The sequence below is a fragment of the Babylonia areolata genome, chromosome 30 (genome assembly GCF_041734735.1).
Source record: "Babylonia areolata isolate BAREFJ2019XMU chromosome 30, ASM4173473v1, whole genome shotgun sequence".
NCBI lineage: Eukaryota > Metazoa > Mollusca > Gastropoda > Neogastropoda > Buccinidae > Babylonia > Babylonia areolata.
The window spans coordinates 8,928,056-8,955,168 of NC_134905.1; the positions used below are offsets into that span (position 1 = coordinate 8,928,056).

At 42.6% G+C, this 27,113-nt stretch overlaps 1 protein-coding gene across 1 annotated transcript; it reads left to right on the plus strand.

Moving 5' to 3' along the window:
- Positions 1-27,057, plus strand: LOC143275625 (interleukin-1 receptor-associated kinase 4-like). The gene is made up of 8 exons (XM_076579873.1): positions 1-284; positions 7,163-7,262; positions 7,697-8,117; positions 9,337-9,423; positions 16,063-16,283; positions 17,977-18,174; positions 21,011-21,185; positions 23,171-27,057. Exons 1-8 carry the CDS (start codon positions 127-129, stop codon positions 23,395-23,397), a joined length of 1,587 nt encoding a protein of 528 aa, XP_076435988.1. The 5' UTR covers positions 1-126; the 3' UTR covers positions 23,398-27,057.
- Positions 27,058-27,113: the final 56 nt, after the last annotated feature.

Below are 27,113 nucleotides of genomic sequence, written 5' to 3' on the forward strand. Positions count from 1 at the left end.
ATGACGTAGATTTTCCTTCCCACTTCCTTGTTGTAAACATTTACACACGAAACAGAAAGTCGACTGATCAACCAAGTGTCAACGACAGCGACTACAATTCTGTCTGCAGTTTGAAAATTCGCAGCCATGGTGGTATTAACTCTTGAGAGTTTTATTCGACATATGCCGCATAGAGCATTTGTGAAACTATCTACTTTACTCGACCCAGGCGGCCTGTGGGAAAAGATGGCAGCCGCAATCCCCTTACGACTCGAAGAGACAGACGACGAAAATGCCGAGAAAAGGTAGAGTCAGTATTTGAAGTTTCTTGGGTGGGGTTGTCGCTCGTTCCGATTTATCTGTGCTTAATTAGATCAATTTAGTGATTGAAGAAACTGAAATGAAGTGTGATAAGTAATTTGAATTAAAGTTAGATTCTTTAGTCATGAAATATAAGATTTGTGGACATAAGGGGGAACTAACAATTTACAAGAATAAACTTTTGTGTTACATGTTGTAGTGCTTGTGAATGATGTGGCAGTGGTGGTAGTATTAAGAGTATGAGTAGTAGTTGTTGTTGTCCAACATGTCGTTGTTCTTGTCCTTGACCAGATTAGAGACAAAACTTGACAAAATGATGGACATGTTCTGCCAGAGATTGGAAGCAATAGAAAGAGAAACTGGGGGAGGGAAGCAGGAACAGAAGATTGAAGAAATTGTAGACAGAAAGCTGACAGAAGAGGAAAAAGAAAAAAGGGAGAACAACATAGTGATAGTGAATTTGACTGAAAGTAGCAAGCTGACTGCAGAAGAAAGGAAAGAAAACGATATGAAGGAAATCATGAGGATCATGGACAAATGCGAGGTGACAATACACAAAGAAGAGCTCACAAACCCTATCATACTGGGTAAAATAGGGAGAAATAGACCCATATTGTTAAAAGTGACCGTGACATCAGAAAATAAGAAGAAAGAAAGAATGAAAAAAGCATTTCACACAAACCAAGAAATCAGTGACCCCAAGAAAAAAGTATACATAAATAATGACTTGACACTGAAAGAGAGACGGAAATTCCAAGAACTGCTGACTGAAAAAAAGGAAAGAATGACCAAAGGGGGAAAAGATCTGGTAAACAGAAATGGCAAAATAGTTTTTTAAAAAACAACAAAACCAACAACAAAAAACAAACAAATAAAAAAAAAAAAAACGAAGACTGACGACCGACCAGTTACTGACAAGGGAAAGGGCAATGGGACAAATGACCAAAACAAGGAGAGACGACAATCACAAAACATACTGACTGTAAATAGCAGTAAAGATTTTCTTCTCTCTAGTGATTGTATTATAATGTATAGTAATGTAGATAGCCTATCCAGTAAGTTAGAAGAATTTAAAATAAGAGTCAATGAGATGAGACCGCACATTATTGGCCTAACAGAAACAAATCCAAAAAACCAAAGATACTTTTTCAATGTAAAAGAATATGGCAGTATCCCTAATTACAATATTTTCACAAATACAAATGAAAAGAGAGGAGTAGCCCTGTACTTTCACAAATCACTTAAAGCCCAGGAATATTCTATTCAAAGCAAGTCTGCTTTTGAAGAAAGTGTATGGTGTAAATTTAAAAGTGCAAATGATGAGAAAGTATTAATTGGATGTATATATAAAAGTCCAAATTCATCAGAACAGAATATTGAAAAGTTATTTGAACTGATAAAATCTAAAGAATTGACAAAGTTTGTATTATGGGTGATTTTAATTACCCAGCTATAGAATGGGATGGTCCATGGACAGGCCCTTCCGATAATAATTTTATAGAATGTCTGAGAGATGCTTTCCTGACTCAAAAAGTGGCAAGACCAACAAGAAATAGAATAGGTCAAAGACCTAGCATTGTAGATTTAGTAATGGTGAACAACACCAGGTTGGTAAGTGAAATCAAACACCTAGATCCTCTAGGAAAGAGTGACCATGACATTCTGGTTTTCCATTTCCATATTTCAATGGTGAAGTTAAAAGAAGAAATTAAGTATAAATTTGACTTAAAAAAGGGAAATTATAATAAAATAAGAGAAACAATAAATAAAATGGATTGGAGTTTGGACATACATGGAGGAACAAGATGTTAACAAGTGCAGGGATGACTTAAAGATACTAATACTTAAATCTGTGGATAAATTTATACCTAAAATTACAGGTAGACAAGAAAAGAAATCAAAACCCTTATGGATGAACAGAAAAATAATGAGGCATCAAAAAGAAATATAAACTATATAAGCGGTTCTTAAGAACAAAAACAGGTTACTCCTATTTATGTTATGTAACAGAAAGGAATAAGTGCTGTAAACTCATTAAAAAAGCTATAAAATAACATTTAAAAAAAAGAGTACGAAAGAAACATAGCAAAAAACTGCAAATATAGCCCAAGAATGTTTTGGAAGTATGTACAGGAAAGAACTAAGCTAAGAACGGGAATAGGAGTACTGAAAAAAGAAGACGGTAGTTTAGCAAAAACAGACAGGGAAAAAGCAAAAACTTTAAATAATTTATTTGCAAGTATTTTTACGAAAGAGACTGTTACGAATTTACCAAACCTTGGAGAAAGTTCCAGATCGGGAAATATTAATGTATGTGATCTAAGGGTCACCCCTATGGCAGTGGAAAATAAAGTATAAGCTTTAGACCCATATAAAGCACAATGACCAGACCAAATACCTTCAAGGCTCCTAAAAGAGTTGAGCAAAGAGTTGGCTATTCCATTGAGCATCATCTATAATAAGTCACTTGAAAGTGCTTCCATACCAAATGACTGGAAGATGGCTGAAGAAACAGCTATTTCCAAGAAAGGGTCAAAACAAGAACCAGGTAATTATAGACCAGTGAGCCTGACATGTATAGTGAGTAAGATTTTAGAATTTTTTTTATTACATATGCAATGATTTCACAAATGAAAATAAATAACCTTTATGTAGAATGTCAGCCTGGCTTTAGACAGAATAGATCATGTATAACACAACTATTAGAAGTAATCGAAGATCTGACTAAAATGACAGATAGCAGTAAATCTATTGACATAATTTATTTAGACTTCAAAAAAGCATTCGATTCTGTCCCACATGAAAGACTGTTATTAAAATTAGCCTCGTATGGTATTACTGTTAACTTACTGAACTGGACAAGAAACTTCTTAACAGGTAGATTACAATTAGTTAAGATAGGAGAAGAAAAGTCAGCTTGTTCAAACGTAATCAGTGGTATTCCACAGGGCAGTATTCTTGGACCAGTACTTTTCACAATATATATAAACGACTTTCCTGACTGTATACAAAGTATGTGTAAATTTTTTGCAGATGACACTAAAATTTATGGTGATGCACGCAACAGTCACACATTACAAACTGATTTATATACACTACAAGAATGGTCTGACAAATGGAACCTTTATTTTAATGTTTCAAATTGTAAAGTAATGCACATAGGTAAAAAAAATCCAAATAACAATTACCACATGAAAATAGAAAACTTGACACAGAATACTGAGAAATGCCATAGTGAAAAAGACCTAGGAATAATGTTTGACAATAAACTTTCCTTTGATACACATATTGATAATATTATAAATAAGCCAATCAAATGATTGGTGTAATTAAGAGAGCCTTCAGTTACTTAGACAAAGATATATTTCTCAATTTATATAAAGCATTAGTTAGATCGCATGTGGAATATGGTAATATTGTGTGGCACCCATGCCTTAAGAGGGTCCAAAGAAGAGCAATGAAATTATTAAAAGAATGCAAAACACAAAGACTTACATACTTAAATCTGCATTCACTGAAACGTAGAAGAGTAAGAGGAGATTTGATTGAAACTTATGAGATATTAAATAACATAAATGATGTAAATGCAAAACATATCTTTAGAATGTCTGACTATGTTAGTACAAGGAACTCAGTAAAGAAAATTTGTTTAGAACACTGCAACACCAACATCAGAAAAAATTCATTGGCTAACTGAATTGCACAAACATGGAATGCACTACCAATCGAAGTTAAACTGGCACAAAATACTAACACGTTCAAAAATCTCCTTGACAACAACATCATCTTAAAAGAAAAATTTTTGGACTACGATGAATAAAACAAAGTTTCTTGTAGAAGTGTACTTGCGTACACCGCCCAACAACAACAAACAAAAGATGAAAATAAATAAATAAAAGAAATGGAAGAAGTGAAGATGAAGATTCGATGGGGACATAAAAAGGCCGAGAGGTCTAGGCAGACGACTGCCAGTCCCTGTACTACTGCTACTACTACTTGTTGATGTTTTAGACTGACACAGTGTGGCAACCTCAGAACCAATATCTTATATTATCAACTTATACAAGGGACATTTTGTTTTGGTTCACTGACTCGCAACACACATTACACACACACACACACACACACACACACACACAGATAACTTCCTTTTTTGTCACTACTTTTATCGTGACCATGATTCCAAGGGCTATTTAACAGCAGACTTATTTAATAAGTGTATAAGTTCACAGAGCAGGCAAAAGTCTATTGGGACACCTTTATCACGAGTGTATACAGACACAAAATGACAAATACAAGCAAACCACTTCGTTTACTCTGACACTAGCTGACATTAGAGAGAGAGAGATCATACCATATCTATATAGCTATATCTATCCATCTCTCTGGCTCTATCTGTGCCTCTCTATCTCTGTCTATATATATATATAAATGTGTGTGTATTATGTGTGTGTGTGTGTATGAGTGTGTGTGTGTGTGTATGTGTGTTACATCAATACATGTGTATATATGGATAGATAACTATGTGTGTTGGAGGAGGTGGGGGTGGCGTATGGATGTATATTTATAAAATTAAACTTAGCCGTATGAAGAGCACAGGAACAGGAGTCAAGATGGCTGCCGGAAAAACAGGGTGCTAGTCAGGGATACACAGGGGAGGTAACCTACTTAGGGAGGTTATTGGCTGTAGCTACTTTCGTTTTCTCCGCATAGGCGGGTAGTAGTTTGCACAGGACAGGAATGTCAGACCCCTGCCGGAGTCTGCACTAGTGGGTCATGGTTAAGTATGTGTAATTAAACGTAATTTTAGGAAGAAAATTTCCTTTGTATTGTATATATTATGTATATTTATGTATGGATGTATATTTTATTATCTGTATATTATGAATTTATATGCACAATATCTCCACATAATTGCTTAACCAGTAGAGTGCCTATAAGACGTCCACTGATGTCCGGAATATATTCAGATTTTTCCTTCATTGGAGTTTGGTTCAATTCACATAAACAGACTCTGGACAGTTAGTTTGATGTGTCTGGATTATAAAAATACTATTTAAATAAACATTTATCAGGTTGAAGACCTCTTTCTACTGGATAATAATTTGCTATCTGACCACATGATACGCGTGTGGAAAAGGGGGTTGCATCATGTGCAAAAAAAATGCGTTGAAAACTGTATCCAGTAATGCAAATAGTCAGTCAGCAGATTTACACAATTCTGAAAGCTCTGCTTGTGATCATGGACAGATTTTGTGATGGAGAAGGATCTCTCTTGTCTGATGATTGGTTTGAAAACGAAGGTGATTGCCAATGACAGTGACGAAACTGACAGCCCCATTTTATGGTAATTCAGTCCATCAGACAGCTTTTTTTGAACAAGTGGCTATGACTGACAGAATACGAGTGGCGAGTGTTGGAAGAAGGGGAAGAGAGGGAGAGGAGTGATGTAAGACAATAGGTCGAATGTCAGCCAGAGTTCATGAAGGGGGCGTGGCTTTTAGGAATGAGTGTGCTTACATTTCAATGCAGACTGTAGGATTGGCAACCACCAATGTTCCACAATTTTCACGAAAGGCAGGGTGGAACCTGCACTGGTTGTGAAACACGTACTTTTTGTTTTTCACGCTTTTTTTCCGCTGAATCAGAGGGTTGACATGTTTGAAGAGGTGGCAAGCTGGATGCACAACAGACACTTTAATCGGCCCACGTGCAACTTGAAAGGAGTGAATGTCATCAAAGAACTTCAGCCTCTCACTCCCAAATGCTCTTAGCTGTCAAAAAGCTTGCCAACTCAGTTTCTGAGACCGTGATTGATCTTTTACATTGACTTTACCCACCTTTGTCATTGTTGGGACAGTGATTTACTTACATGTCTGCAGAGCTGTGATTTGCTTTTATAAACTTATAGCCTGTTTTAATTTCTTCTGAAGGTATAATCTGACAATAGGCATGCTACTTCTTGCTGTATTCTGTTTCTTTTCTTTATAGATGTTATTATATAGAGGTGGAAATAGACTTTTTTGTTGCATAAAAATCATTATTTTGACTTTACATGCCTGAACAGTTATCTACAATCACCCTGATTGGGTAAGGGAACCCAGAAGCAGAATCTACACTCATTTTTCTTCACAAAAACGTTTACTTTCTTTCTGTATCACCCATAGCTTTTGTGCTAGAATTTTTTGTGATTTATTACCCCTGAATCCTCAAAATTCCCTGGCAAGGGGAGAGCACTTTTTTACAAAATTCTCTGGCACTGAACTGGTTAATTGAACCACACACATAAAGTCTCACACACACACACACACACACACACACACACACACACACACACACACTCACTCACTCACTCACTCACACTCCACTGTAATCATCACCACCAGCAATATGTGAGCTATTAGTATTAACATATTGCATTACTGGAAATATAATGATAATATAGACATTTCATAGAAATTCACCACCTCACTCGCCCACCCACACATCTCATAACATCTAAATTTATCAGCAGAAACAGAGGCACAGAGAGAGGGAGACACAGACAAACAGACAGACAGGCAATGAGTAAGGCAGGGAGACAAGGATACATAAAGATAAGAACACACACACACACACACACACACACACACGTGTGTGTGTGTATGTATATGTATTAGGTACATGTGTTATATACATATGTGTACACATGTGTGTGTGTGTGTGTGTCATACACATTGAATTGTTCTGTGTTGTAATTTAACTGTGCTGTAGTTTATCATATATAGCTGTTGAATGACTGTGATTCTTGCATATAGTTTATGTGTTTTACATCACAGATTCATTTATCTTTGGAGATAATGAAGTATTCTGTATGTCACAGGTACACACACCAACAGATCGCAGTGTTCGCTCTGATGGGACAGAGGGCTGGAGTGGGGAGCAGTCCCACTCAGAAGGTCCTGATGGACTGGGCCACAAAAGTGAGATCTGTGTGTGTGTGTGTGGTGTCAGTTTGCATGCGCGTGTGTGTGTGTGTGATAGAGAGAGAACCTTTTGCCATTGTGAGTTTGTGTGTGGATGTGTTTGTGTAATGTATGCATATATGATGAATGTGTGTGAGAGAGTGAGAGAGAGAGAATATAAAAGAGGGAGAGTGTGTTCACTGTTTGTGGGAATGTGTGAAATCTATAGATATAAGGGCATGGTTTTTATATGCATACTTACATGTACAGGCTTGTGTACATATATTCTATTTGTTTAGTGTATTTGTGTGTGTGTACTTGTGTGGTGTGTATGTGTGCATATGTGTAGTGTTGTGTATCAAGTAGTAGTGTTTTTGTGTATCAAGTATACATGTGTGCATGTGAAAAAACTGGAATTAATTTCCCCCCCAACCATCTCATGACCTTTACAGAATGCTCGCATCCATCACCTCATCACCATCTTGACGCACACTGAATTCTTCACTGCTGCTGACTACCTCCACAACGACCTTCTCCAGCTGGGCCCAGTTCCACGACCTGCCTCCGAAGTTCTGGATATGCCTGACGACAGACCTAGCAACGACCCAGCACAAACCGTAATGCCCAACACATGTCTTGACCATCTGAAAGAGACGGACATTGTACAACAACCGTGTCAGAAGAAGGAAGAAGAGGTGGCCCCATGGTGTGGAGGGTTGAGCGAGATGTCGGAGGAGTTGAACACCATCAGTGAGAACATGTCGTACTACAGCTCTGCCCGGGAATCGGTGATGAACCAGGCAGGGCTGGTCCTGTCTCACCTGGAGCGACAGACGTCTGTTGCTGAGGAAGACAAGGAGGAGGCTTGGATCGGTAAGGATGTACCAGCAATTCAGCAACACATAAAAACATGTTGGGTTTTTTTCACAATAAAAGCTAATCAAATTAAAAAAGAAAATCTCAAGACTGCAAGAGGTTTTGTGTGAAATAATGATGCAAATTTCATCTGGTTTATTGTTTAAACACAAAAATAGTAAATAACGTACAAAACAAAAACTTAATTAAAGCACAGCTGCTACAGAAAGTACATGCACTAGGACAATTTGCAAATAATAAGATGTTTTTTATATGTTCTTGTTGTAAGAACATACTAATGGAATATGTTGTTTAGACTTCAGAATGGAAGATTATAACGGCCTACTCCTTATTTAGTAACATGGACATGAACATAATTTGCTATTATGATTCTTCTTGATGATTTTCATGCATTGCCATACGTCAGATTATTACACATGTATTTCTTATTCTGTTGTGTATATATTTTCTCATATTGTTGCTTTTTATGTTATTGTTTGGTTTTCTACTTTATTGATTTCCCTGATTTCTATTACAGTTATTTTATTTTGCTTATCAATATAATATCATTCACTTGTCATTCTCATTTGTTGATATGTAATTTCATTTTGCATTGTCAAAATGACAGTAATGAAAAATCTTATGAAAAAGATACACTGATATTGATACTGCCATTCCAATAACCTCACTTAATAAACTTCAGAGAGTTCAAAACAGTGCTGCTCAACGTATTCAGAGCCTCCCAAATTTGAACATGTTACTCCTTTTTTCCACTCTCTTCACTGGCTACCTGTTTCAAAAAGAATTGAATACAAGCTTTCTGCTCTGAGGTTTTCTGCACTCTCAAGCTCTTGGCCCTCATTACCTCTCTGACCTCCTTGAAGTGTACATTCCAACTCTTCACCTTCATTCCACTTCTGATACCAGGCTATTAAAAATCCCTGTTGTAAAGAAGAATCAACAGAGTCTCATCCGAATGATTAGCATCCAGACCACCACTCAAGGTTTAGTGGAGGGGGAGAAAATATTGTGGCTGAACCATGATTCGAACCGGTGCGCTCAGATTCTCTCACTTCCTAGGTGGATGCGTTACCTCAAGGCCATCACTCCACCTGGAGGGGAGAATGAAATGTAAAGCGTTATAGCAGTATTTCTGGGGGAAAAAGCATGCTGTATGAATGTCCATTATTATTATGATACTGGTCATGAAACAAGTTGTTACTGTTACTGTGGGCAGGTCTGACTGACATAGAGATTCAGACCATCCCCTACGCCATGTTGGGCGGAGTCACCAACAACTTTAATGATGACCCCTTGGAGAAAGGTCAGTGCAGACGAAGGTCATTGGTGATTGATTGTAACATCTCTCTCTCTTTTCTTGTGTTTTGAAAGTTGGTAAATCAAGTTGGTGTCGTTGTAGGTTATACTGCGTAGTCAGATGTAAAGAGTGCTTGGAAAAGTTCTACAGAATTTTGTTATACATCTTAAATAATTGGGATTATAAGACAGACAGGTATTAATTTCTCTGAGAGACTTTTTGAGCATTTTACCTTTGTGAACTGATTTAGACAGCTATTCTCCAATTAGAATTTGCTTTGTTGTGATAGAAAGATATCTCCATATAAAGGATAACTTTATTTGCCCTTTAATTTTTTTTTTTTTCAATCATCAGTTTTTGTTTTTCATTTGAATTTTATAGGTGCTATTCCTCTGCATGGGTCATATCAGTGATACTAATTGTTGTTGTGATAGTAGTATTTGTAAGAGCAGTGTCAGCATTACTGTTTAGGAGGATTGCTTGGGTTGGTTTTTTTACATGAACATCATCAAGATGAGCATGTTATTTTTATTATCAGTATAATTACTGTTAATGTTCCCTGATTGTTGGTAGCATTGCTGTGGTATATATTGTGTTTTTTATTTTGCTATTTCTATTATCATATCTCTTTGTACCTTTTTGATATATCTAATTACTAATCACCTCATGTATATACAATAGTATATATGAAAGCTTGTAAAGTTTTGCCTTGATAACTATATGTACAGTATTGACTGCCTCTTATTTTGTTGGCTCCTGTCAGTCTGAAAGGAAATACTTTTGTGTGATTGTTTTGGTGATGACTGCTTTGTGTGATTGTTTTGGTGATGACTGCTTTGTGTGATTGTTTTGGTGATGACTGCTTTGTGTGATTGTTTTGGTGATGACTGCTTTGTGTGATTGTTTTGGTGATGACTGCTTTGTGTGATTGTTTTGGTGATGACTGCTTTGTGTGATTGTTTTGGTGATGACTGCTTTGTGTGATTGTTTTGGTGATGACTGCTTTGTGTGATTGTTTTGGTGATGACTGCTTTGTGTGATTGTTTTGGTGATGACTGCTTTGTGTGATTGTTTTGGTGATGACTGCTTTGTGTGATTGTTTTGGTGATGACTGCTTTGTGTGATTGTTTTGGTGATGACTGCTTTGTGTGATTGTTTTGGTGATGACTGCTTTGTGTGATTGTTTTGGTGATGACTGCTTTGTGTGATTGTTTTGGTGATGACTGCTTTGTGTGATTGTTTTGGTGATGACTGCTTTGTGTGATTGTTTTGGTGATGACTGCTTTGTGTGATTGTTTTGGTGATGACTGCTTTGTGTGATTGTTTTGGTGATGACTGCTTTGTGTGATTGTTTTGGTGATGATGACTGCTTTGTGTGATTGTTTTGGTGATGACTGCTTTGCTAGTGTTTTGTTCATCAACATGTACAAGGTGTGAATTTTTTTAAGAAAATGAAAAAGGAAAAACAAAGTTATTATCAGCATTATCATTGTAATCAATTAATTATTACTGTAGATATTATTGCTTTGTTGGTGTACTGAATTGTATAACTCTCTGTCACATTTTTCTGTATGAAATTTGTGCTGCTCTCAACGGGGGGGGGGGGGGGGGGGGGTTGCCATAGTACCGCATCACCTTTTCCACTGTCTACCAGTATATTTGTTTTCCCATCAAAGTGGATTTTTCTACAAAATTTAGCCAGGGACAACCCATTCCATGCTTCACACTTGACCTCAGTGTGTCACCTCACCTGAAAGACTGGTACCCAGTCACCTCTCCAGGGATGGTCCAGGGAGTGAAAATCCCAGTCTGGGACTACTTCTTCTTCTTCTTCTTCTTCATTCATGGGCTGCAACTCCCACGTTCACTCATATGTACACGAGTGGGCTTTTATGTGTATGACCGTTTTTACCCAGCCATGTAGGCAGCCATACTCTGTTTTCGCGGGTGTGCATGCTTGGTGTGTTGTTCTTTCCATAACCCACTAAATGCTGACATAGATCACAGGATCTTTAACGTGTGTATTTGATCTCCTGCGTGTGTATACACACAAAGGGGGTTCAGACACAAGCAGGTCTGCACACAAGTTGACCTGGGAGATCGGAATAATCTCCATCCTTTACCCACCAGGCGCCATAACTGAGATTTGAACCCATGACCCTCAGATTGAAAGTCAAATGCTTTAACCACTCAGCTGTTGTGCCCGTTAGTCTGGGACTTGAACCTGTTAACACTAGCTTCCTAGTCAGGCACATTACCATCACTTCACCAAAGTGGGGTGGGATTGTGTGTTATTTTGTTGTTAGCAGTGATGCTGTGCTTGATTATTCCCATCACTGTCCACCATGTATGAATCATGGGATCGTGCGTTATTTTGTTGTTGTTGGTAGTGATGCTAGTTATGATTATTCCCATCACTGTCCACCATGTGGGTGTGGTGTGTGTCCATCGAGATTGATGATGACCATCATTGTCATCCAGCTTGGGGATCGGGGGAGGGTGGTGGTGGTGGGGGGGGGGATGCTCATGAATCTATCTGTGAATGCGCAGATGGCTGAATAGTCTAATCTGCACACGAAATGTTCGCTGACAGTTGGGGCAGACAAAGACAGGCATATCATTGTCAGGGAGCTTGTTTGCCCATGACTTTCTGGCCTGCCTCTTCTGAACAGCTGCAGCAGTCCTGTTGGCCTCGCACAACTTGGTGCCTTTGTGCACAGCAGCGCGCCATTTGTCACGGTCCACTGCAGATTCCCCCCAGGAGTCAGGGTTGATATCAAACGCTTTGAGAGAGTTTCAGAGTATCTCTGAAGTGCTTCTTCTGACCTCCGTGTGATCTCTTCCCTTGTTGCAGCTCGCCATAGAAGAGCCTTTTGGGCAGCCGATGGTCTGGCATGCGCGCCATGTGTCCAGCCCAGCGAAGCTGGGACTGCATCAGGATGGTGAAGATGCTGGGAAGGGTGGCTTTTGCAAGCACCTCCGTGTCTGGGGTCCTGTCTTGCCACTTGATGTTCAGTAGCTTCCTGAGGCATGTTGTGTGGAAGTGGTTCAGCTTCTTGGCATGTCATTGGTACACTGTCCAAGTTTCACAGGCGTACAGTAGTGTGGGGAGAACTACTGCTCTGTAGACCTTTAGCTTGGTCTCAAGACCAATGCCTCTTCTGTTCCAGACATTTACATAGAGTCTACCAAAAGTTGCGCTTGCTCTTGCAATCCTGACGTTCACTTCATCGTTGATGGTCGCATTTCGTGACAGTGTTTTGCCAAGGTATGTGAACCGCTCCACCGCACTGAGTCTCTGACTGTTGACTGTGATGTTGGGCTCAACGTGGGGTTTCCCTGGGGCTGGCTGATGGAGAACTTCAGTTTTCCTTGTGCTGATGGTAAGGCCGAAGTTCCTGCTGGCAGTGGCAAACTTGTCAACGCTGAGTTACATGTCAGCTTCAGATCCAGCGTTGAGGGCACAATCATCAGCAAACAAAAAGTCTCTGATGATGTCTGTCATGACCTTCGTTTTTGCTTGAAGCCTTCTGAGGTTAAACAGCTTGCCATCTGTTCGGTACTTTAGGCCGATTCCAACATCGCCATCTCTGAAGGCATCAGTAAGCATTGCAGAAAACATGAGACTGAACAGTGTTGGAGCCAGGACGCAGCCTTGCTTGACACCATTTGTGACAGGAAAAGGAGAAGATGTTTCGCCATTGTCCTGGACTCAAGCCTGCATGCCTTCATGGAATTGGCTGACCAAGGAAATAAATTTCCGAAGGCATCCGTACTTGGCCATGATCTTCCACAGTTCCTCACTACTCACGGTGTCGAAGACCTTAGTGAGGTCGACATAGGTGGAAAACAGATCAGCATTTTGCTCCTGACATTTCTCTTGCAGCTGCCTTGCAGCAAACACCATGTTGGTTGTTCCGCGCTCTTTCCGGAATCCACATTGGCTCTCAGGAAAATGACCTTGGTCAAGGTGTGCTGTGAGGTGGTTTAGTAGGATCCTGGCAAGTATCTTGCCTGCGATGGAGATCAAGGAAATGTCCCGATGGTTATCACAGGATTGCCGGTTCCACTTTCGCTTGTACAAGTGAATGATAGATGCATCTTTGAAATCCTGGGGGATCGTCTCTTCTTTCCACATGAGTGAGTACAGCTGATGGAATTTCTCAGTCAGCACAGTGCCTCCATCCTTGTAGACCTCTGCTGGTATGGAGTCTGAGCCAGGTGCTTTGCCACTGGATAGCAGACGGATTGCTTTCTGGGTCTCGAGAAGTGTTGGCGGATCGTCCAGTGCTTCGTTGATGGGGACTTGTGGGAGACGGTCTATGGCTTCATCATTTATGGAGGAAGGGCGATTTAAGACACTGTTGAAGTGCTCAGCCCAGCATTCGAGAATTTTCTGCTTCTCGGTGATCAAGGTATTCCCATCTGCACTGAGGAGGGGGGATGATTCTGAGGATGTGGGGCCGTAGACTACTTTTAAGGCATCATAGAACTTCTTCATATCGTGCCTGTCAGCATATCCCTGGATCTCATCAGCTTTGTCACTCAGCCACTTATCCTGCATCTGACGTAACTTTTGCTGAACAGTCCTGCGGATGGCATTGTACGCATCCTTTTTTGATGTGGACTTTGGGTTGCTCAGGTAGGCTTGATGCAGACGGCGTTTCTCATCCAGAAGCTGCTTGATTTCATCACAGTTTTCATCAAACCAGTCTTTGTGCTTTCTGGTCATGGGTCCCAGGGTCTCTGAAGCTGTACTATAGATCAGCTCGCGCAGGGTCCTCCAGTCAGACTCCACATTCTGGTTGTCCAGAGAGGCAGATTCCAGACGATCTTCCAGCAGCTCCACAAAGGTCTGTTTGATGGTGATGTTTTTCAGCTTAGCGATGTTGAGCCGTTTTGGAGCCTTCTGGCCTTGGGGGCGTCTCTTGGGCTGAATTCGAATATTCAGCTTCGAGACTACAAGGCGCCGCATATGGTCTTTGTCACACGTACATCTTGCCTATCCCTTTTCCTGACGATGACGTAATCAATGAGATGCCAATGCTTTGAGCGAGGGTGCATCCATGACGTCCTGTTGCGGGTAGGGAGGCAGAAAACTGTGTTGGTTATCAGCAGTTCATGCTCTGCACAGGTCTGAAGCAAAAGCAATCCATTTGGGTTGCAGTGGCCCACGCCGTGCTTTCCAACCACTCCATCCCAGGAGATGTAGTCAGAGCCAACTCTAGCATTGAAGTCCCCAAGAATGATGAGCTTGTCTGCTTCAGGGATAGCAGCAATGACAGAGTGAAGGTCCTCGTAGAACTTCGCCTTCACTTCATCTGGGTTGGTCATGGTTGGGGCGTAGGCACTGACAATGGTGAGGTGCTTCTGGCCAGATGCCAGTGGGAGTTTCATGGTCATAAGCCTATCGTTGACTCCCTTTGGGATTCAAGCTAGCTTGCTGACAAGTGCTGTTTTTACTGCAAAACCAACGCCAGCCTCACGTCGCTCTTCGCTTCCTCGTCCACTCCTGAAGAAGGTGTAACCAGATCCACATTCATAGAGCTCGCCTTCGCCTGCAAGCCGAGTCTCACTCAAGGCTGCGATGTCGATGTTGTATCTGGCGAGTTCGGATGCAACTAGTGCCGTTCTCCTTTGGGGTCTGTCCGCATCATCTCTGTCCAGGAGAGTCCGTATGTTCCAAGCACCAATGGTGAGAGGAACGATCCTTGTTTTTTTCTTTTCTTTCTTTTTGTTTCGACCGCTGATGTAGGGGCCCCACCAGCCGCGGTATGCTGGCCAGGGTGATATGGAGCAGGCAATTTTTAGGGCACCTTTTCTAGCCCCTTCCTTATGCCAGGGAGGTGAGCAGTGCATTCCTAAAGAGGGCTGCTCAGACGCTCAGACGGCTGCTGAGCTCCATCGCTGCTCCTGTCGATGAAGAACGACCCTATGGCCTGAGCCGCCTGCGTGCAGGTCTGCGGCTGCGACTGCCAGTGTACCCACACCTGTCGTTTCGTCGCTCGCCTGTCGCCACAGGACTTGGGGGTGATGAAATGATGAAGGATGAAAGGTCATTAAGGATGACTGATGACTTGCGCGATGAGTTTGTTTAAAGTGAAGAGGAGTTGCGCAACGTCGACCTGACTCTCTCATCCGGGTCTACCAATTTCCAGTGGCAAGACTAAGTCGAGACGACTGGAGGATGAGCACGGATGCAGTGGATGACCAAGATATCCTTTCAGTGTCTCATCTTGCTCTCTGCACTCCACAGTGCGTTGCTGTAACCGCCTTCCTCTCCGTTGAACCGATAGGTTTCTTCCACAGATTCTGCCGGATCCAGACTTCGCATGCATGGGTAGACACACCCCGGGGGCCAACTGCGTGTGGCATGCACACAGCACAGTGGAGCTAGATGGCCATCGGTGGCTCTCCTGAGCAGACGCCCTTTTATGGATCTCGTTTTTAGTTCCATAAGGGTGTCTAGCCACCCGCCTCACCAGTCCCGGAAGGGAGCGGTGGGAGTGCTGGTTTAGTCGCCAGCAACCCAACCTTGAACAGGTTGTACTGGATTACAGGTTACCAGTAGCACATCTAATGACCTGACCTGTATGAATCAGCTAACTGGCCTTGTCCCCTGTGTGTGTGAACTCGACTCAACAGGTGGCAACCTGATTGGCTCGGGCGGCTTTGGCATGGTGTACCTGGGCAAGTTCCACAACGGCTTCAAGGTGGCTGTCAAGTACCTGAAGCAGACGGGTCAGATGAAGCAAGAGGACCTCATCAAGCAGTTTGAGAACGAGGTGAAGACACTGTCCACCTACCGCCATCACAACGTTGTGCATCTTCTGGGCTACAGCATCGATGGGCCGTCCCAGTGTCTGGTGGGTGGGTGTTGGTGGGGAGTGGGGGGAAGGAATTGGAAAGTGGGGGGGAGGGTGTTGGTGTTTCAGTTTCTCATTTTCTCAAGGAGGCCTCACTGCGTTCAGACAAATCCACATACGCTACACCACATATAGGCAGATGCCTTACCAGCAGTATAACCCAGCACGCTTGGTCAGACCATGAGTGCATGCATATATGTTTGTGTACTTATTTTAGTGGATTTTTGCAACAGAATTTTGCCACAAGACAGCACTTTTGTTGCTATGGGTTGTGGTCACTGCAGAGGAGTGTTGTGTGTTTTGATGGGGATGTAGGGGGTGAGGGTGTTTATGATCACAAGGTATTTGTAGAATGGGGGCTGTGGTATGCGTGTGTTGTGCATGTTGTGTGTGTTGTGCATGTTGTGTGTGTTGTGCGTGTTGTGTGTGTTGTGCGTGTTGTGTGTGTATGTGGTGTGGATGGCTGTATGTTGTGTAAGTGCACAGGATAAAAAAAAAAGTCCTTACAGCTTAACTAAGTGTTTATATTCACCTCTACTACCTGTCCCAAAATTTATTGCAGAAATGTCACTCAGGGCCACTGGATTTATTTCCACCTAAACTCCTTGTTTCTTTCCTTTTAAAAAAAAAAAATTAAAATAGACAAATAAAGAAAGAAACTGCTCTTCTCATTCTGTCATGTGAATTTACCAGATCAGTTATTTAAAACGTCTCTCAGAGCACACCTCTTTCATTCTGCCTACCATCTTATTGACTGTTGTGCTTCTTGAACTTTTGCTGGTCATGTGTGTGGGGAAGTGTGGCTGGTCATGTGTGGGGGGGGAAGTGTGGCTGTGGCTGGTCATGTGTGGGGGGGGAGTGTGGCTGGTCATGTGTGTGTGTGGGGGGGGGGGGAGTGTGGCTGGTCATGTGTGGGGGGAAGTGTGGCTGGTCATGTGGGGGGGGGGAGGGAGTGTAGCTGGTCATGTGGGGGGGGGGGGGGGGAGTGTGGCTGGTCGTGGGGGGAAGTGTGGCTGGTCATGCGTGTGTGGGGGAGGAAGTGTGGCTGGTCATGTGTGGGGGTGGGTGGGGGGGGAGTGTGGCTCGTCATGTGTGGGGGGAAGTGTGGCTGGTCATGTGTTTGGGGGGAGGGGGGGGGGGAGTGTGGCTGGTCATGTGTGGGGGGAAGTATGGCTGGTCATGTGGGGGGGGGGGGGGAGTGTGGCTGGTCATGTGTGTGTGTGTGTGTGTGTGTGGGGGGGAGTGTGGCTGGTCATGTGGGGGGGGGGGGAGTGTGGCTGGTCATGTGTGTGTGGGGGGGGAGAGTGTGGCTGGTCATGTGTGGGGGGTGGGGGGGAAGTGTGGCTGGTCATGTGTGGGGGGGAAGTGTGGCTGGTCATGTGTGGGGGGGAGGGGGAAGTGTGGCTGGTCATGTGTGGGGGGGAGGGGGAAGTGTGGCTGGTCATGTGTGGGGGGGGCGGGGGGGGGGGGAGTGTGGCTGGTCATGTGTGGGGGGTGCGGGGGGGGGGGAGTGTGGCTGGTCATGTGTGGGGGAAAGTGTGTTTGTGTGCGCACATGCATGTTTGTGCTGGGTGTACTTGATGCATACATGTTTATACATGTGCAACTTTTTGTTGCCAACACCACAAGCTCCCTGCTTTGGAGGTGTGAGCGTTAATCTTCATGATTATTATCATCATTGCTATTAATCCAGGTGTACCAGTACTTGCCAAACGGGTCTCTGGAGGATCGCCTGGCCCGACTGCAAGGGACACCACCCTTGTCAGCCAACATGCGTCTGAAGATCGTGAAGGGGACAGCCAGCGGAATCCAGTACCTTAATGACAGCGGCTACGTGCACCGTGACATCAAGAGCGCCAACATTCTGCTGGACTCAGAGTTCACCGCCAAGGTTGGTCATTGAAATTAAATTGACTCACCCCTGAAAACGGAGTATGGCTGCGTGCATGGTGGGGTAAAAAACAGTCATACATATAAAAGCCCACTTGTGTACACACAAGTGAATGTGGGAGTTGCAGCCGATGAACGAAGAAGAAGGAGAAAATGACTCTTTCACCACTACAGGCAACTTTAGACAGTTCACTGTTGTAAGTGACTCTAGTCAAAATTGAGGGGTCATGCTAAAGAGACCATTTTTTTCTCGTTGAAACAAAGCTTGACATCTTCAGCCAACTTGCCTGCACAATAAGAAATTGACTAACTTCCCCCCTTGACCAAGTTTAAAGTGAACAACGCCACTGCGTTGTTTTGACACGAATTGATTCGTGTGACTGAGAGCGTCAAGTGTAAAATATTTGTTGCTGTGGAGTGTTTTTCATGTAGAAACTTGGTGGCAGACACCAGCCGCCATGGCAAAGTGGTTAGCGTCACGAACTGACGGCTGGGAGGACACGGGTTCGAATCCCAGCGGAGGTGGGTTTTTCGGTCCATGGCCGGCTCCTACCCAGAGTTGAGTGTGCTGTGGGCTTAAATGGGGAGACTGGGACCACACAGTCAAGTGTCATCCACTTCAAGGATGCGTCTTTGGGTGTGTTGCTCTAATTACCTGACCAACACTGCAAGTGTCTATCTCTTGGGCCTGGTTAACACAGGGATATCATTGTGATAGGAAGCATAGAGTACAGCCTTGTCACGCAGTCTGAACCAAAATGGACCTCCATAGCAACATCGTCATCGTCATCCTCCTCCTCCTTCATCATCATCAATATAAACAAAACAGTCTCAAACTCTGTGGCCTTTCATGCCCTGCTCTCATGGTGACCTCAGTTTTGATACCCCTCCACTTTTGTGGTTGGGGCGAGTCCTGTCAGTGTCTTCAGCGTCGGCAGATTCATGGGGGGCTGTTGTTTGAGGGACGTGGTGGCAGTCTCCACTCTGGGAGGGATGCTCACTCAGTCTGGCTCCACGACTAAGCTATTATTGTCGTTAGTAGGGGGCTTAGTAGGTGGTGTCCTAAGTACGTTGAATCAGAACTTGTGGCCTCCTGGCGACCTAACATCGATGGTTCCCTGTGGACTGCCGATGATGGAACTGTGACAGACAAACCCGGGTGTGGTCGTGAATGGGGGAATCTAAATGAGCGGCGTGGGAGAAATGCCACTGAAATGGTGCAGATGATGGGGCAGCAAAAAAAAAAAAGAAGAAAAAAAAGAAACTTGGTGGCAAAAGAGTAGAAAGAAAGTTTACTGAAGGAGGCGTCACTGCATTTGGGCAAATCCATATTCGCTATACCACATCTGCTAAGCAGATGCCTGACCAGCAGCATAACCCAACGTGCTTAGCCAGGCCTTGGGGGGGGGGGGGCAGGGGGGGAGGGGGGGGAGCATAGAAAGAAAGAAGAGAATGAAATCTTTTGAATTCTTCTCACTGGTTTATTGTCTGCTCACTACAAGGTGATTTAGAGTTAGATAAGTACACATTCGTTTATTTCAGCATGCATGAAGGCACACACGCACACGCACACACACACACACACACACACACTCTCTCTCTCCGCGCGCGCGCACACACACACACACACAGAAAAGTGGTTATAAAAGAGAGAGAGAGAGAAAGAAAAGTGGTTATAAAAGGAAAATGTCAGATAGTGATGCCACAACAATAATAACTGTATTCATATAGTGCTAAATTATGTGCAGAAAGAAACCAATTTTCACATACATGCATGATTGTGAAACAAAGGGATGAAAGACAACACTTATAAACACATGTAGACAGATGGCTATAAAATACTGTGGATGGAAAAATAATGAAGGGAGGAGTTATTCTGGAAAGAGGTTTGTTTTAACCTGTTGCTTGCCTTGGGACGTGAGACTTATGTCCCTTTTGTTGCACTGTCCTATGCCTGTAGGATGTATCTCTCATGTCCAATTTGTATCAGCAAGTCATGGTTGATATTTAAAGGGAAACGACCAACTTTGTTTCTTCATGTCTTCTAGAATGTTTAAAGATTGTTTACATCCCTTGAGCTTGTTCAGTCTGCACTGTATGACTCATAGGCTGATGGAAATTCCAAAGTCATCAGCATACACATTTTGTCAAAATGGTGTTTTTTAACAAAGATCAGACTGGCCTCATTTTTCAAAGGTTTACACACTAAGAAGAAGCTGAGGAAAGACTGGAAATCCTGGAATTAGTTGTGATGCAGAGAATTTTTAACCACTTGATTTCATGGAAAATTGGTTTACTTGACACATATTTTAAACAGTAATGATAATGCATTCGCCTAGGCAGCTAGGGAATCTGAGCACACTGGTTCATATCCTACACTCATCTCCTTGATCTTGAGTGGTGGTCTGGACACTCATCATTCAGATGAGATGATAAACTGAGGTCCCATGTGCAGCTTGCACTTAGTGCACATGAAAGAACCCATGGCAGTAAAAGAGTTGTCCCAGGCAAAATACTGTAGAAAAATCCACTTTGACAGTAAAACAAATACGCTTGCAAACAGAAAAAAGAAGTGGTACTGCACTGTGTTGACGTGCTCTGCCAAGGGAGAGCAGCCTGAATTTCACACCAAGAAATGTTGTGATAAAAAGTGATTGAATACAATACAGTATAACACTTCACAGTACAATACAATACAGTGCAGTACAATACACTACGCTACAATTATAGTACAGTTCAGTACAATACAAGGCAGTCAGAATTAACAAAAAGCAAGGGTAGCAGATGGCAGTGCCACAGTGACTTATGTCATGACCTACTTTTCTTACTTCACCCAGGTTGGAGATTTCGCGACTGTGGTGTCGGCCCCATCAGGTGACAGTAAAACCATTGCCATGGCGAGCGTTGTCATAGGAACCCCCGCCTACCTGGCTCCAGAAGCCATGAGTTTTGATGTCTCCACCAAACTGGACTGCTACAGCTTTGGCGTCGTTCTGCTAGAGGTGATCACAGGTGAGTTCCATGTATTTTCATGTGTCATATAAGTGAAGATTAAAGGTTCCATAGCTGGGTTTTTCGGCCCGTGGCCGGCTCCTACCCAGAGTTGAGTGTGCTGTAGGCTTAAATGGGGAGACTGGGACCATACAGTCAAGTGTCATCCACTTCAAGGATGCGTCTTTGGGTGTGTTGCTCTAATTACCTGACCAACACTGCAAGTGTCTGTATCTCTCGGGCCTGGTTAACACCAGGATATCATTATGACAGGAAGCGTAGAGTACAGCCTTGTCACGCAGTCCCAAACCAAAATGGCCCTCCATAGCAACATCATCATCATCATTGTCATCCTCCTCCTTCTTCATCGTCATCAATATAAACAAAATAGTCCCAAAGTCTGTGGCCTTTCATGCCCTGCTCTCATGGTGACCTCAGTTTCAATACCCCTCCACTTCCGTGCTTGGGGTGAGTCCTGTCAATGTCGTCAGTGTCCGCAGATTCATGGGGGGCTGTTGTTGGAGGGACGTGGTGGCGGTCTCCACTCTGGGAGGGACGCTCACTCAGTCTGGCTCTGCAACTAAGCCATTATTGTCGTTAGTAGGGGGCTTAATAGGTGGTGTCCTAAGTACGTTAAAACAGAACAGGCACCACTGAACACCACCGAAGTGACTCAGCAGCAGTGCAGGGTGTCCTCTGGTGTGTGGCCTCCAGGCGACCTAACATCGATGGTTCCCTGTGGACTGCTGATGATGGAACTGTGACGGACGAACCCGGGTGTGGCCGTGTATGGGGGAACCTAAATGAGCGGCGTGGGAGTAATGCCACTGTAACGGCGCAGATGATGGGGCAGCAAAAAAAAAAAAAAAAAAAAAAAAAAAAGGTTCCATAGCCTTTTGCAGCCATCGGGGCAGTGAATTCATGTCCACTGTGTGTGGGGCTCTGTATAGGAAGGCTGGACCCAGTCCTTTCCTTCTGCAATCCACAGTTTTCACCTTCCCCACCTGAAGTCCGGTACCCATTCACACCTGGGTGGAGTGAGGAAAATCAGAGTACAGTGCCGTAGGTAAAGGACACAACACCATGCTGAAACGAGGCTTCAAACCCTGATCACTGGTGAGCACTGGATCAGAAGTCTAACGCCTAACCAGTTCAGCCTTGGTGCCTCTTTTCATGAGTTTTTTTTTATGTGTATCTGCATGCAAAAGATAAATCTTTTTTTCTTCCCCCTTTACTCTGTGAAGTCATTTGCATAGCGCAGAGAACTGTTCACCAGGTCTTTCGTGTGTCAAAGCCTGGGTCCCGCAGTAAGTTTTCATGTGCATCCATTCTGCAAAGTTGTCAGTCCATCACTTGTATCTGTCTTTCCCTCCATCCCCCTCCCTCAGCAGCTTTGTGGACTGATGACGGGAAGATGCAGGTTTTAGGTCTATCAGAGGTAGGGGGGGTTTAACCCCACAACCGGCTCCTACCTGTATGTGTGTACTGAGGGCTCAAATGGGAAGACTGGGACCGCAAAGTCAAGAATCCCAAATTCTGGAGCACCCAAAAAAAAGGAGGGACCATGGAATTTGCAGCCCACAAATGCGGAAAAGAAAGGAAAGGAACAAAGTGCCCAAGAATGGAGTGCCATCTGGACTTCTTTTTTTTTTTGGCCAGAACACTCAACGAGCCAGTCTTATGCCATACTGAAAGATATGATCACATGCAACATTAGAGAGTCAATGAAACTACTGAAAGCAAGAAAATGTGAGAATAAAAAAGGCTGCACAGGTTCAGGAAAGGAAAATGTCTGCTGAAAAAAAAGGGTGCTGCATAGATACACAGAAGGGAGGTAATATGCAAAGAGAGGTCACCAGCTGCACCTACTTTCAATTTCTCCACATAAGCGGGGTAGTAATTTGCACAGGACAGGATTCAGTGTGCCCCAGTTGGTCATGGTGAATGTCATTTTAGGATAAAGCTGTCCCTTTGTGATGTTTCAAAGTATGTGTGTGTGTGTTGAGGCCTGGCGGCCCAAGACAGCCAGAGAGAGGAGGTGACGCTGACCAGCCACATCATGGAGAACGTGGAGGACCCGGCAGAGATCCACGACTACGTTGACCAGTCAGCCGGCACATGGGCGGACGGCATCATTGACAAACTGTACGACATTTCCATGAGGTGTCTCACCCACCTCAAGAAGCGGCGACCCAACGTGAAGGCCATTCGACCTGAGCTGGAGGCACTGTGAGGGAAGAATCTCTTCAAATGAACAATCATATCAAATCAAATCAAATATACTTTATTAATCCAAATGGGAATTGATTTGTGCTGTCACAGTCTCATAATAAACACAAACATAATACAATCCAGCACACCATGAAAAGATAGTCAAAAATCCACGACAGCTGTTGAGTTAAGACAGTAAGTTACTGCACATGGAAGTTGTTTTGAACTGGCCTCAATCAGACAAGACCAAATCAAATATAGACATCCCTACCATTCCCATTTGTCCATATTTGTTCCTGAAAACCAAAACAATATTACCGCATTACGAAAATGGGTGACTGTTCCGGACAACAACAACAAATCACACATGGCAACTTAGATGCACTTGTGCCAGCAGCACTCTGTTGGAACTTGAAATATAGGAAGGTCATGAAATGAATAGGCAAACCAACATGGTGATGAAGAGCAATGCTTGTGAGAACTACACTGAAAAGGCTTTGAGTGTTGATGAAGAGGATGGCGTGTGGTACACTGCCAAAGCCAAAGTCAGTGTGTGTCATGGTTAGTTGTGTGACAAGCTCAGAGCTACAGGAAGCAGTATTCCCAGACATGGAACTGTGATGTGATTTTACTTACAACAGTTGTTTGTTCAGGATTTGGGGGGCTGTGGAACTGATTGTCAGATTCTGGGGTAGACATATCTGTACAAGAGATTTCTTTTTGTTTTTTTCTTGTTTTTTGTTTTGTTTCGTTGTTTTTTTGTGCAAAAGAATTTTGGAACATTTTGTTTCCTGTATGTGAGTGGTGATGAATGATTGGGGTGATGAAGATGTGACTCATTTCCTGTGTGGGTGTATAACCACTAGACCACCACTTTGGTTTTCAGTTTCAATTTCAAGGAGGTGTCAAAGCCTGTGGACTGGTCCATATATGCTGCACTATGAAATAAAATAAGATATTTTAAAATGTTTTTTTTTTTTTTTAAACAGCTGCCTAACTTTCATATAAACCCAATCAAGCTTCAAAGTAGCATGTGAAAAATGAATAGTGATAGAAACAATTTTTGAAGTACACCCACCACTCCTCATGGACTTGTATATATGTGAACAGACTTTCCACATACTGCCCATCTGCCTTCAGTTTTGTCCACCTGTGAAAAAAAACGTGCCCCTCCCCCCACCCCTCTCCCACCTTGCCTTTTTTTCCCCCCGATCCAGGACATCAGGACCGGTTGTTGATTTTTTAATGATTTTTTCCATAAGAAATAGGCTTCTCCACAACAGAAGGCATGTATGCAAAATGTGGAAGGGTTATTTCTTCTTTTTCATGGGCTGCAGTTCCCACGTTCACTCGTATGTACACAAGTGGGCTTTCATGTGCATGACTGTTTTTACCCCACCATGTAGGCAGCCATACTCCGTTTTCGGGGGTGTGCATGCTTGGTATGTTCTTGTTTCCATAACCCACCGAACACTGACATGGGTTACAGGATCTTAACATGCGCATATGATCTTCTGCGTGCGTATACACATGAAGGGGGTTCAGGCACTAGCAGGTCTGCACATATGCTGACCTGGGAGATCGGAAAAATCTCCACCCTTTACCCACCAGACGCCGTTAACGAGATTCATACCCAGGACCTTCAGATTGAAAGGAAGGGTTATTTGATGGGAATAGTGGAAGAGGAGTGAAAATGTTTATTTGGAAGACTGCTGTGCAATCATTACAGCTTAATTGGATGGATCTCATGTTCTCTTTCCTTTCGACAGGGTATAGACTGAAATTAGAGATGTATTCTTGTTGTTACATTTGTATTTGGTGTATATGTTTGTTTTCGCTTGTGTGTGTTTTCGTTTTCGTGTGCGTGTGCATGTGTGTGTGTGTGTTTATGTGTGTCTGTGAATGGGTGTCAAGTGTTGTGTGTGTGTGTGTTTATGTGTGTCTGTGAATGGGTGTCAAGTGTTGTGTGTGTTTATGTGTGTCTGTGAATGGGTGTCAAGTGTTGTGTGTGTGTGTGTTTATGTGTGTCTGTGAATGGGTGTCAAGTGTTGTGTGTGTGTGTGTGTTTACGTGTGTCTGTGAATGGGTGTCAAGTGTTGTGTGTGTGTGTGTGTGTTTATGTGTCTGTGAATGGGTGTCAAGTGTTGTGTGTGTGTGTGTGTTTATGTGTGTCTGTGAATGGGTGTCAAGTGTTGTGTGTGTGTGTGTGTTTATGTGTCTGTGAATGGGTGTCAAGTGTTGTGTGTGTGTGTTTATGTGTGTCTGTGAATGGGTGTCAAGTGTTGTGTGTGTGTGTGTGTTTATGTGTCTGTGAATGGGTGTCAAGTGTTGTGTGTGTGTGTGTTTATGTGTCTGTGAATGGGTGTCAAGTGTTGTGTGTGTGTGTGTGTTTATGTGTCTGTGAATGGGTGTCAAGTGTTGTGTGTGTGTTTATGTGTCTGTGAATGTGTGTCAAGTGTTGTGTGTGAGTGCATTTGTTGGTGTCAAGTGTTGTGTGTGTGTGCATTTGTGTGTGTGTATATTGTGTAAGTATATATATTTGTGAGTGCATAAGAATGATGAGTGAGGCTTCTTTCTGTGATAATTAAAAAAAAAACTTTTGTTTTTGTTTTGCGTTGATGAAGAAGGATTGTGGGGAAAAAAAGATTCAGTGTGTGTGCATGCTTTGAAGGATAAAAATAGGTAATGCTTTTGAAGGCAAGAAACAGCAGCCACAATGTTTCTTTTTTCTCTGCATTTGTGTCCTTGTTTCTGGTATAGTTCATGTTTGAACTTTTTTGTTTGTCTTGATGGCAATTATTGTATAGTTGTCAGTTAATCTTTTTTCAAGAAAAGCAGTGTTTGTATTATCAGTATTGTACTTTAATGATGAATATATTTATGCCCAGGAAGTGAGGTGTGTGCCTGCCTTTTTCAATTGGATTTTTAAAGGGTTTTAGGAGCTAATACATATAGAGCTATAATTCATCTCTCTCTCTCTCTCTCTCTCTCTCTCTATATATATATATATATATATATATATCTGCAGTGATATCAGGCATACAATTGGCTCTCTCCCACAAAGAGAATACAAATGGCCTTCAGTTGCAGTCTTTGAAGTGTTTATATTTCAAATTACAGAAGGGTTGTTGTCACATGCACTTGATTTCCTACACTATTATACGAACTTTTCTCTCTCTCTCTCTCTCTCTCTCTCTCTATATATATATATATATATATATTGTATGAAGAATTGTATGTAAAGAAAATTAAAGAAAATTAATTTTTATGGGACATGAACAGTTGTATATATCAGGAAGCTTATGAAATAATATAAAAGACTGTACATAATTACAAAAACTTTGTTGTTTGACAGTTGTTGTTTTTGTTTTTTTAATTAAAGCATGAACAATTGTGTGTATATAAAAAAATATATATAAACACAGAGAGAGAATGTGTGTGGGTGCAGGTGAACTTTTAATCATATAAGAATATTGGTACTGATGAAACTTTTTCTTTATGTGAAAAATGTTTTAACTACACATACCTAACTGGTTTTATGCTGAATTTATAATGTGGATTGTGAATACGTATCTGTTATAAGTTTGATGTTTTGAATTTATTTTGTTACAGCTACAGCTGTGGTGACCAAAGACACAATTTTCTGTTTTTTAACTGGACAATAAAGACATATTGATCATGATATTTTTGCAGTCAGTTTCACCTCTCATGCCCCATTAATTCTCTGACAAAACATCA

What these genes read in the sequence shown, in the direction of transcription:
- LOC143275625 (XM_076579873.1), top strand. Translation starts at nt 127, where the DNA reads ATGGTGGTATTAACTCTTGAGAGTTTTATTCGACATATGCCGCATAGA. An exon ending in TGATGACCCCTTGGAGAAAG is followed by an intron (nt 9,424 to 16,062) that starts GTCAGTGCAGAC and finishes TCGACTCAACAG; the next exon opens with GTGGCAACCTGATTGGCTCG. An exon ending in ATGGGCCGTCCCAGTGTCTG is followed by an intron (nt 16,284 to 17,976) that starts GTGGGTGGGTGT and finishes CTATTAATCCAG; the next exon opens with GTGTACCAGTACTTGCCAAA.